The following is a 13,153-nucleotide window of genomic DNA, read 5'->3' as shown; positions in this document are numbered from 1 at the left end:
GACATTTTAAAATATTTTCTTTAACATATCTTTTTGGTTTCTCTTGTTTTTATTCATCACTGTTCAGATAAATCCTAGACAATTGCTTTACCTGTTTCCATTAAGTTCTAAGCTGTTTTTTCTCAGCCTCATCCACAGATCTGCTCATCTATATTGGCTTTTAAAGATTTCTGTTACTCAAGCAAAGCTATTAACTCTTATTTCAGAGAAGGATATAGGATGTGAAGTACCTGTCATCAAAGTTCAATAAACTAGAAGCAGAATAACAGAACTGAAGAGATAAAAACAAATAGATTAACTATGTGAACCTAGAAATATTGCCTTAATAGAAAATAAAAGAGAATATGTAAATATGTTCACTCGTTTCATCTCACTAAAACCATAATGAGAAGTTCTGGCTACAACTTTTAGACTAGGGATACAGAGTTGTATTTGATATTCTCTATCAGCTATAGTCTAATCAATATGCTGTGCTACTCTGACAAGCTGACATTAAATAGGAAATAAGGATGCCAGGTTTATAAAAATCCAGTATTTGCTGAGATTCACAGAACTGTAATGCTTCCTTCATGGTTTCACTAAATGCTTGATTATTCTTAGTTGGAGGAATGATGTGATCTGTCACCTTCCTTATTTACTTTTATTTCTCTTCCATCTCTTCAGTTTTCCGGACAACTTTCATATGGAAACCATCATATTGGAAGTGTTGCTTTTAAGCTGGGTGGTGGAGAATTATAGGACCAAAAGTACAGTTCTGCTATGACGTTTGCTTGATTGGAAGCCTTCCCAGTGCCTTAGGGGAAGAAATTGTTGATTTTTTAATATAGATAGTACATAGGGGTCACTTACTTTTGACTTTAACTGGAAAATATTGTATGATCTCAGAAAAATCTTCCTGTTGTTACCTTAGAGAAGTTGACAAGCTGAGTCATATAAAACAAAGAATCATTTGTGGCAGATTTAATCCCTCAGCAGTCAGTCATTTGGCATATGGCATCATGTTTTTCATTCTTACATTTAATCTTTTTTCTTTTTTTTCTGAGACAGGGTTTTACTGTTACTCAGGCTGGAGTGCAGTGGTACAATCATGGCTCACTGCATCCTGAAACTCCTAGGCTCAGACGATCCTCCTGCCTCTGCTTCCCAAGTAGCTGCGACTACAGGCACATGCCACCACACTTAGCTAATTTTTTAAATTTTTTTGTAGAGGCGGGGTCTGGCTTGTTGCACAGGCTGGTCTCAAACTCCTGGCCTAAAGAAATCCTCCCATCTCAGCCTCCTAAAGTACTCGGATTACAGGCATGAGCCACCATGCCTGGCCTTACATTCAATCTTGAATTTAGAATTAAAAATGGATAAAAGGCCTTATGACTTAGCCCACTCTGAGTACAAAAATCCATAATGTCAAAAGGAAGAGAACTGTGCATTTATTAACTTTCGTTAGAAGTTGTATTTTTAACACAGTTAGAGTATCATTAGGTTTTACTTAAGAAGTCTATGACTTCATATTTGAAAATTTCCCATAGGAAAAGCCTACATATTTTTATGGAGCCTGGGAATTAAAAAATAGCAGAGAAGCATAAACTGAAAGACATGATTAATTATCCAGGTGTTGAGTTTTATGCTTTGGTATTCGTGTTAGCAGTAATAAAACAAATGGAAATAATGAATAAAATGTTTTATGTGGACTTTTCTCATTTCAGTCAGCCAATCCACCTCTTCAAAGGACAATTATATTCCCCTCTTCAAAATTACTGAGGCTGGCAGGGCGCCGTGGCTCAGGCCTGTAATCCCAGCACTTTGGGAGGCCGAGGTGGGTGGATCACCTGAGATCAAGGCCAGCTTGGCCAACATAGCAAAATCTCATCTCTACTAAAAATACAAAAATTAGCTGGGCATGGTGTCCCGTGCCTGTAGTCCCAGCTATTTGGGAGGCTGAGGTGGGAGAATCGCTTGACCCCAGGAGGTGGAGGTGGCAGTGAGCTGAGATCACACCACTGTACTCCAGCCTGGGCAACAGAGTGAGACTCCGTCTGAAAGAAAAAAAAAAAAAAAAAAGCAAGGCCTTCTGACCAGGAGAATTATTTAATGATATTAATTACTTAATCTGCCATTCAAGAAGTGGATATTAAGCAACTCAAGCATGGCAAGCACCGTGCGCCACACACTAGGGACATAACCAGGCACAAGATACCCTGTTCCTACAGGGGAGTAATCAGACAAATAATGGGCATTAGCACCCTGGTGGTGAATGTGCACGGTAAGCATGTGATGCTTTAGAGCATGTGGGAGGTGCTGCCAACCCAGACTCAAGGCAACAGGAAAACTTCCCAGGGGAGGTCTCAGCTGAGAACTGAGGTTAGTAGGAGTGTGCTAGATATATATTTGGCTGGAACATTCAGACCTCTCTACTAAAATATCACCTGAATGCCCCGACTGACACAGCACACTCTCTACCCCACGTTTATTTGTTTATGTGTATTTCCCAGTTTATGTGTACATCCCACTGGGCCATAAGCTCCTTGATGTCTGAAGCTTTGTCTGGCTCACTGCTGTATCCTCAGATTCCAGACCATGCCTAGCACATAGCAGGCATTCAAGAAATAGTTGTTGATCGTTTGATAGAATATAGCGTTTAAGGCTGTATGAATGAGTATAGACTTTGTTTTGAGGACTTTTGAAGCTTTTGAGTGTTTTAAGAAGGGAGAGACAAGATCTCATTTGAGGGAAGAAAGACCTGTCTGGTTGCACTATTGAAAATGCATTTGGCCAGACACAGTACCTCATGCCTGTAATCCCAGCACTTTGGGAGGCTAAGGCAGGAGGATCACTTGAGCCCAGGAGTTAGAGACCAGCCTGGGCAATATGGCAAGACCCTGTCGCTATAAAAAGTTTTTAAAGACTAGCTGGGTGTGGTGGCACACACCTGTAGTCCCAGCTACTCAAGAGGGTGAGATGGGAGTATCGCTTCAGCCAGGGAGGTGGAGGCTGCAGTGAGCTGTGATTGCACCGCTGTTCTCCAACCTGGGCAACAGAGGGAGACCCTGTCTCAAAAAAAAAAAAAAAAAAAAACAAAGAAAGAAAAAGAAAAAGAAAAGAAAAGAAAGAAAGGGGATTCACTGAGGTCAAGATGAGAGGCAGAACCCTGTAAAAGATTTTAGGTAGTAACCTAAGCTAGAAATGACTGTGGCTTGAAATAGAGGTGATTGTGGAGATAGATTCTAGGGACATTTAGGAAGTTGAATTGGCAGGACTTGATGACTGATAATATTAAAAAGGTGAAGGAGAGGGAGGAGTTGTAAGTGACTCCTAGGCCTTTTGACAATTGGCTGGATGTTGATGTGGTGCCATTCACTGCATGAGGATCCCAGGAGGAGTTAGGTGTTCAGGTTTGGGAGCAAAGGTAAATTCGGTTTCAGCCGGAGTTTGGTCACCTGAGGGACATTCAGATGGAGATGTTTAGTAAATTGTGTCTGAAGTTCAGGAGAGAGAGAGATGGGTTGTGGGATGTAGATCCGGAAACTGTCAGCCAGTGAATAATAACCGACATCATGGGAGTAAATGTGAACATCCAAGGAGAGTGTAGAGTATGAAGGTCAAAGGAGACCTACATAGAATCCTAAGCCTAAGGAGGGAGGCGTGATAAACAGTGCCTGCTACTGCAAGGAGGTCAAGTGCCATCACGAAAGGTTCCCTAAATATTGTTGGTAAACCTAATGGGCAATTTCACTGATGAGGGTGAAAGCCAACTTGTCATGGATTGAAGAATAGAAAAAAAAAAAAAAGAAAGATACAGTGGATTGTATGCAGTGTTTCAAGAAGAAGAGGGATACATTTGGATGTGTAGACTTTGTTTTGATGAATACGTATGATGGAGGAGACTTAAGCATGTTCAAATATATTCTTGATTACAGCTGGTGGAGAGGGAGAAGCTGAAAATCTAAGAAAGAGGTACTAACTTCCAGGGTGAGGTCTCTGAGAAGGCAGCAGGAAGGGACAGAATTATCCTTGACTGGGAATAAGATTCTTACACTTTCCCAGTGTAAGAATGAAACAGAAATAACTGGAGTGAATGCAGGCTAGAGGACATTTATTTAATTTAGTAAAGGCTAATTAGTCATCTTTTTTGTTTCGTTTTGAGAATGAGTCTCGCTGTGTCACCCAGACTGGAGTGCAGTGGCTCAATCTCGACTCACTGCAACCTCCGTCACCCAGGTTGAAGCAATTCCCCTGCCTCAGCTTCTTAAGTAGCTGGGACTACAGGTGCGCACCACCATGCCCGGCTGATGTTTTGCATTTTAGTAGGGATGAGGTTTCACCATGTTGGCCAGGATGGTCTCGATCTCCTGACCTTATGATCTGCCCACCTCGGCCTCCCTAGTCATCTTGTTTTAATCTGCATTTTAAAAGTTTATATATCACCTTATAAAAGATATTAATAAATGTTTCCTGTGCCCAATTTTCTTTAAAACCAAATATTTCTAGTTATGTTCCTGAACCTATATTGTAATATTTTCAAAGATAATAACACTTGTCCCTAGACCCTTATACAAAGTCCTTAGTACCAATTTTACTTCAGAAATCAGAATTTTTATGATTTCGTAAAGATATGTGCATATATAGCACCTCCAATAAAATCTAGAGTGATACGAAATATTCACTCCATATGGGATAAATAAAGACTATAAATCATTCTGGTCAGGTTTTGCTGCCAAATGGATTATAAGAGCAAAAACTTTTAGAGTAATTTTGGGTTTTGATATTGTAGTAAAGGAAGTGAAGACCTCTAAACAGCAAGCATTTTATATGCAATTTGATATGTATCAGGCACTGTTCTAAGCAGTTAATTAATATTGACTCATTTTAATCCTCAAAAGGACCCCATAAAGTAGGCCCTCATTATTTTATTACAGATATCAACTGTTGACTCAACAAACATTTATTGAGCTTCTTGCTTAGACATTAGGGATATCAAGACTAATAAAAGCCTGTTGTTAAGGCCATCTAAATCATCCTGGTAAATAAACATTATATGTATAAACTGCAATGGTATTGGCTAACAGTTACAGAACACCTCCTCAACCCCATCCCACAGCCGTGAGCCAGATGTGGTGATTAACCCACATTTCATCCTCTCCCTACCTCCTCCGCCATGAGATTGACTGATGCTATTATTGTTCTCAAGTAATTGGGAGAACTAGGAATTCTATTAACATCCTGAGCTCATTGCTCAGGCAGCTAAACTCAGCTTTTCCCTAAACTTTAATAAACTTTCTTAAACCAAAATCTTTCCTATCAAATTATATAAAATTGTAATTGTCAGCTCTTTAAAGATAACAAAGCAGTTCTAGTCATAGAATGGAGATGTCTGAGAAAGACCAGATTAATAGAAGGAGAGTTACTTGGGGTTTTGTATGTACATTTAGGTTAGAAAGTAAATAGGTAAAGTACAATTAATAGGGTGATATTTAATGGAAAATTATAAGTGATATTGAAATTAGACACCAAAAATTCCACATAACCCTACTGTTTTAAAAAGCGATAAAGTGTATTTACCCTCCTCTCAACCCCCAACGTATCCTAATCCCCAGAGGTAGCTGCTGTTAACACCTAAAGGTGTAGACTATTTTGTATATTTTGTATACTATATATATATATTTTGTATACTATATATATATTTTGTATACTATATATATATGTTTACTATATATATACACACACATTTTTAATGTTAATATAACTATATTGACGTATACTTTTTTACGTGATAATATCTCATAGATATTATATAGCCCGCTACCTTATTCTTCTAAATCTCATTATATGGATGCTACATAATTTAATCATTTCTGATTTTTGCCATTAGAATGGGCCTTGCAGTAAACATCTTGATACATCTCTTTCTATGGACTTGTACCCATATTGCTGTAGAATAAATTCCTAGAAGTGTAATTGTTGGGTCATAGGATGTACACATTTTACATTTTAATTGATACTTGATCAATTATATATTGAGATTTTCAAATGAATATTCATGTTGTTTTTTATTCCTAATGTTGCTTTTTCCTTTCTTTTTAACAATTCAAAGAAAGGTAAGGTTTGTCTTAGCATTTCCCAGTGGTTCTATAAATCAAAATGAATTTTAAAAGTATGGGAATTGAACAATGAGAACACACAGACACAGGAAGGGGAACATCACACACCAGGGACTATTGTGGGGTAGGGGGAGGGGGGAGTGATAGCATTAAGAGATATACCTAATGCTAAATGACCAGTTAATGGGTGCAGCACACCAACATGGCACATGTATACATACGTAACAAACCTGCATGTTGTGCACATGTACCCTAAAACTTAAAGTATAATAATAATAAAATTAAAAAAGAAAATAAAAAGTTAAAAAAAGAATTATTATCAATAAGAATAAATTAATAAGTATGTAAAAAAAAAAAAAAGTATGTGGCTCTCAAGTATCTACTAAGACTAATGGTCTTTCAACTCCATTCATCCCTAAACAGCCTGGATGCCTCCAGGGTTACTGCTGAAGTAGCTTCTGGCTTCCTGAGCAGTGTGCCACTTCTTCTCCTGGGTCCTCAGGTTCCTACTTGTGTGTGAGAGGCATGAGTCACAGTGTCAGAACACAAGTATGTGGGAGCAAAGACCTGAGGGCTGGTACTTTGTATTGTTTTTTTCCTTCTCTAGAACATAGTATTATTTAAAAATGAACAAAAGTAAACACTAGGTAGTGATTAAGATTTTTTTCCTCCTTCTGTCATCAGTAATGTTTTATTATACACCCACCTTGTACTGGTGGCTACAGTTTTGTCCATATCCTTGGCATTTCATGTATATACAGCAGTGAGACTCCTGTGCTTTGTTGATTATAACTTTTCATAGAACTGTGGGGATCTTGCTATAAGCACAAGATTATACATGAGCTGGAAGTTAAGTACAGCACGATTATTAACTACATTGTCTCCTATATACTGTCCCACTAGCTTTCAAAAATTATATCTGGGCTGGGCGCAGTGGCTCACGCTTGTAATCCCAGCACTTTGGGAGGCCGAGGCGGGCGGATCACGAGGTCAGGAGATCGAGACCACGGTGAAATCCTGTCTCTACTAAAAATACAAAAAATTAGCCAGGCGTGGTGGCGGGCGCCTGTAGCCCCAGCTACTCGGAGAGGCTGAGGCAGGAGAATGGCGTGAACCCGGGAGGCAGAGCTTGCAGTGAGCCGAGATTGCGCCACTGCACTCCAGCCTGGGCGACAGAGCGAGACTCCGTATCAAAAAAAAAAAAAAAAAAAAAAAAAATTGTATCTGATCAAGCCCCAATCCAGCTTTACAGGACAAAGTCCAATCTCCTTATCATGTTGTTTCTATCCTCAATTTACCTTCCAACCACATTATCCTCCACCCCCTTCTAAACACCTTTCAGTCACTCCAGCCACTTCAAACTACTGTTATATTCCTTAAAAACCAAATATATAATTTTTAATTCCTATGAATCATTTTTTTCTATCTGTAATGCCTATTCTACCACCACCTCACTTCCATTACCTAATGTGTACCCCTGTTAATCCCTTCTCTGATTCAGCTCACCCTACAAATCCCACTCAGGTATCACCTTCTCGATGAAGCCTTCCCAGGATACCGTCCTCCCTATCTGATAGCGTGCAATAATGCACTCTCATTGTTTGCCATTTCCTTGTGTTTTTGATGACTATGGGCCATTGAGAGTTGAGACCACGTCTTGGTGTCCTAAGCACAGAACCTGGAACATTAAATCTTTGTTGAAGGAATGCATGCTCTTAATATTCCTTCCTGCTTCAAAAGATTTTCAATATAATTATTTTGACTTATCTTTATTTGAATATATTGATTACAGAAAAATGGTTATATAGCTCCAAAAGATTGAAGATCATTTGGGAGTTATTTTGCAGAAGATACTTAAAGATTCCATTTTAAGAATATAAATTTCAATGTGATAATGATTATTAACACCCTTTAATTGAATTCAAACCTCACATCAAGGGTATTACACGTTTGAAATCTATGGCAAATTTTTTTAATGACATTTGACTATAGTCTGAGGGTCTGTCCTGTTCGTTGTTCTTCAAGTAAGAAGAAAATGTCCTAGTCTGTATAGCAGCCTCATGATGTTTTGTTTTATGGATGTCTTAACTCATGTTTCATGAACTCAGGATTCATCTCTCTGTGTCTTGCCAATTCTGTTTCACAAGCCTAATTTTTGTCTTTTGCCTTTCTCTTTTTTTAAAAAAATTTAGATTTAAAACAAATTTTAGATTCAGGTGGTACATGTGCAGGTTTGTTAACGAATATATTGCATGATGCTGATATTTGGGCCTCAATTGAGTCCATCACCCAAATAGTGAACATAGTACCCAATAGGTAGTTTTTCAGCCCTTTTCTTTCTCCCTCCCTCCCTTCTTTTGCAAACCCCCATGTCTGTTCCCATTTTTATGTCAGTGTGTATCCAATGATTAGCTCTCACTTATAAGTGAGAACGCAGTATTTGGTTTTCTGTTTCCATGTTAATTCACTTAGGTTAATTAGTGCTGCATCTGTGTTGCAGCAAAGGACATGATTTTGTTCTTTTTTGTGGCTGCATAGTAGTCCATGGTGTAAATGTACCACATTTTTTAAGCCAATCCTGTCTTGTGTCTTCTTAATATCATAGTATCATATGTAGGCACAAGACAATTTTTATATGGTACAGTTAAAAAATCTAAGACACAAATTTGATCCTCTCAAACATCTGCATAAAACCCCTCAGTGTCTCCACAATGCCTGCAGATAAATGTCCAGACTCCTTACTATGGAAAAAGTTATGAAATTTGTCTATCTTTTATTTATCCCTATTTATCTTTCAGCCCTATGTCTTGCCACTGCTCCTTGCAGTCCAGGCAACCCTGTGCTCTCTCTTGCCTCTGAGGCCTACAGGTGTTGTTCCCTCTGTGTGGAATACCTGACCTTCAGACTTACTCACATTTGCAAAGCATGTGTGTATCTGTGTGGTTTTTAGATTAACATTTATCTCTCCCACTAAACTGTGAACTCCATGAAAGTAAAGAGCACATTTAACGTACTTACTATTGTATGGCATGTTCCAGACACTCCATAAACACCTGCTGCATGAATAAATTAAAAAATGTCTCTTACCAGGTATCCCCAGCATCTAACACAGTGCCTGGCACATAGTAAAGCACCCAATATTTATAAATCAATACATATTAGTGATCATTTCTAAAATCATAACAACTGTTCCTACTTTGTTTTATGTTTAATTATGAGACTTTTTATTGTTTTGGAAGACTTTCACAAGAACTTTCTTACTTGAACCTCTCTCTTGAACCTCTGCAGAAAAGATACTTCTATAAAGTAACACCTCCCTGTTTCTTTTTTATCTTGAACCCTGATTTGAAGAATACCAATAATACAGTTTAACCATGTTAAATAATTTAACGCGGTTAAGTGACCATGTTGTGCTGTATGATGTAAAACAGAAAAAGAAACTGCTCCCATTCTGCCAGGTTTTAAATGGTAGCATATGAAACACTTATTTCTTTGTGCTGTCCAAGCAGGAATATTATAGGTATGGCAACGTTCTTTTTCAAATTATAAAAATAATCTGTTACTTAGTTATATGTGCAAAACAACCACATCTGTCTATGCAAAAACACATATTTAGTGAAATGACCAAAGTTGAAAAGTACTCGGAGAGGACAGTCAAGGAAATACCACTGTATTTTGGGTGGGAGGGACGGAAATGTTAAAGAATCTAGCATTGAGGTCATATTGCTTTCGAGTATTGGAACTGAGTTTGGAATAAACCCTGTTGCATGGCAGACCAAGACTTGCTAAACTAAATTACATGTAAATACTAAAATGGAAGGTATTTGTGTTACGACAATGTGATGTGATGAAAGATTTGCCTACATTTTAGAAGTAAGAAAAATGTGGAGATGCCTTTTGAATAACTAAATGATCACACTGATTTTTTTTAATCTCCTCTAACTACAAGAGACCTTAAAGCCCCCTCATTTTACAAGTATGAGAACTCACTCCCAGAGAGGTTAAACAAATTGCCAAGGTCATTGAGCTAGTTAATTGCATAGCCAGGATTTAAAATCTAAGTTTTCTGATCCTCATTATTATGCTCTTTTATTTTTCTTATAAGGCTTCTACTGTTGAATATGTTTGGTTTTATAAATGTCAATGAAACTTGAATGGATACTGTAGAAAACTACTTGAGACACTGAAAAGTTTTCTTGGGAGAAATAAAGATTTATGTCAATTCACAGGCATTGGCAATGTCACATGCTGCCACAGCCTTTTATTGTGGGAGATAAATGGGACTAGGAAAATGAGATAGCACAGAAACAGGTCATCTATCCCCAACTCCTTCACCTGCAATACTGTTTCCTTTCTCCCCAGCACTACAAAAGAAAACTCAAGTTGCTAGCTGGTAAGACAGATGTTTTGCCTCCTATAGCCAATCTTTTCAGCCAGTATTTTTCCTCCTTGCAACTGACAGCACAGTCCCCCACCCCACACACCACATACACACATACATACACACCACCACTACCACTAAGAGTGCTGCCTCCAGTTTCCAATTCTCTTACAACTTTTGAGGCAAGAAGATAAAACTTCAGCATGTTAGAATTCGTTTATACTATTCCTAACTAATTATAGACCATAAAGCCAAAGAATCCCCACTCTCATGACTTTCATATCTATCTAAGCAAATGCACCAAGATAGGAAACTGAAGTGGGGTATAACTCTTTCAAAGATAAATGCACAAGCCATTTTTGCAGGGATTATATATTATATAATATATATATATTATATTATATAGATATATATTATATTATATTATATAGATATATATATATTATATTATATATATATATATATATGTCTGAGTAACTCAAAAGAATCAACTGAGAAACCATTAAAATAAGTTTCAGAAATGCATTAGAAAGGGCTTCTCACAGTTTTAGTAAGCTAATGACCTACTCTCCCAAGAGAGAGCTAGAATGTGAAGTGTTTCCCAAAATTATCTGACCTACAGTGAAATACATTTGGGAAACTCTGCTTCCAGTGATTCTGGAGACATGGACCGGATCTATCTAGCCATTTAAAGATGGATGACCTAGTGGGCATGTTTCCACCTGGCGCATACTACGTATCAACATATGTGTGTTGATGCCAAAGAAGCTAAAATAAGTTCTTGTCAAAATATTTATGGGCTTGATTGAAGTTGTTAGCGTATATAAAAAGAAAATAAAGCTACCACATGGTTTTTAGTTTTTAGATTTTTTCTGTCTTCTGTTGACATGAGTGACAACCATAATCTTACATTCAAGCAGCTTACATGTTTAACGTAATGTGTCATTGTATTTGATAAATAAAACTCTTGTGTTTGGGGTTGCTTTTTATTTTGAAGCAACACCATATCGTTACCTTCAATCAGATTGTTAGAGAAATATATTTGCCTAGAATCACTTAGGTTACAGAAAGCTCTTTAAGTTTTCTAGTTAATAAATCTAAATCAAAGCTAGATTGAGCTAATCCCTTTTTGAGTAGGGAAAGCTCATTTCGTTCATTGTGCGTGGTACATTATCTCCTTTATTCCACTTTAAGTATTGTATGCTGTAGCGCATTTGACCCTATATCTTGTAATGTTTAAGGAAGCAATATGCCGGCCAGGCACCGTGGCTCATGCCTATAATCCCAGCACTTTGGGAGGCCGAGGAGGGCAGATCACCTGAGGTCAGGAGTTCAAGACCAGCCTGGGCAACAGGGTGAAACCCCGTCTCTACTAAAAATAGAAAAAATTAGCTGGGCTTGGTGGCAGGTGCCTGTAGTCCCAGCTACTCGGGAGGCTGAGGCAGGAGAATGGCTTGAACCCGAGAGGTGGAGGTTGCAGTGAGCCGAGATCACGCCACTGCACTCTAGCCTGGTGACAGAGCAAGACTCCGTCTTAGAAATAATAATAAAAAATATTTCCATGTCTGATGATAGCTTCTTGTCAGGAGTGTTTTGAGGTGATCAATTTAAAGATAACATCTCAGTAAATACTACTACCATCTCGCATGGCATCTTTGTGAGGAATATATTGATAATCTCATAACTACTAAGCACTCCTCACTGGGCTGGACTTAGCGCATATCCTCATTTGAATGTATTCTGCACAGCACACTCTGGAAAATTCACTCAAGTTCTATAAACCTGCATACATTCCATTAATACTGCATCTCAAGAATGCCCTGTAAGAAAAATAGGTTTTTATGTGAGATGCTTTTTGATGAGCATAACTTTCTAAAATTTGACACCCACTTAAAGGAAAGCAGAGCTGAGCCAGGACTGTTCATTGTTCTCCTGCATTGAAAAGTTCTGACGTTTAAGACGCTATAATAGAAGAAAGGGAATGTATTTCCCTGTTAATCTTCTGTTACAAGTTTTCCACTTTATTTTCAAAACCCTAAATTGTTAGAACTTGTGGAGAGAAATAAAAACTCATTTTCACTGTGCCCAAGAAAGAAAAGAAAACATTTGGGTGGGTTTGAGTGCTGAGAATGGGAAGGGTCATGACTCCTTCCCTCGGGCAAACTATTAAATTATGGCTCCCTTCTCTATAATTGCTTTGGAAATGGTAACAGTACAACAGTACTGCCTGTGTATGTGCATATGTATGTTGACAGTTACAATAAACCAATAAAATGATCTATTTTCTCCTTATCCAAGGATTTCCTGCTGCAGATATTTACTGTGTTCCGAATATTGATACGCCCAGAGATGTTTCCAAAGGACTGGACTGTTATGCGCTTGGTTGCTAACAAGTAAGACATTTAAGTTGATGATAATTGCAGCTCAATGTATAGAGGAAGAAGAGAGTACAAAATAATCTTGTTCATTTGATCTCAAGTTTGCAGGGGTTTTTTTGCCTCTGAATTAAGCCTTTAAAAAAATATTACCACTTGTTTTGAATTACTGTTTCCTTTGTATATATTAACATTTGAAAATCAAACAACATAATAGCATATGCATTGAGAAGTTCTGTTCCCATTGACCCTCTACCCCTAGGCTGTATAACCACTTGTATTTGTTTCTTACATGTCCTCCT

At 37.9% G+C, this 13,153-nt stretch overlaps 1 protein-coding gene across 3 annotated transcripts in view; it reads left to right on the top strand.

Annotated features, from left to right (window-relative positions):
• DOCK4 (dedicator of cytokinesis 4) overlaps positions 1-13,153 on the top strand; it is a 470,104-nt gene that overhangs the window by 363,442 nt on the left and 93,509 nt on the right. For all 3 annotated transcript variants that reach the window (XM_030826426.1, XM_030826424.1, XM_030826425.1), the window contains exon 27: positions 12,775-12,869. In XM_030826426.1, coding sequence (XP_030682286.1) covers positions 12,775-12,869 — 95 coding nt within the window. The remainder of the gene's footprint in view (positions 1-12,774; positions 12,870-13,153) is intronic.

Source organism: Nomascus leucogenys, chromosome 13 (genome assembly GCF_006542625.1).
Source record: "Nomascus leucogenys isolate Asia chromosome 13, Asia_NLE_v1, whole genome shotgun sequence".
Taxonomy (NCBI): domain Eukaryota; kingdom Metazoa; phylum Chordata; class Mammalia; order Primates; family Hylobatidae; genus Nomascus; species Nomascus leucogenys.
The sequence above is the reverse complement of the archived record's forward strand: the minus strand, read 5'-3'. Positions and strand labels throughout refer to the sequence as shown.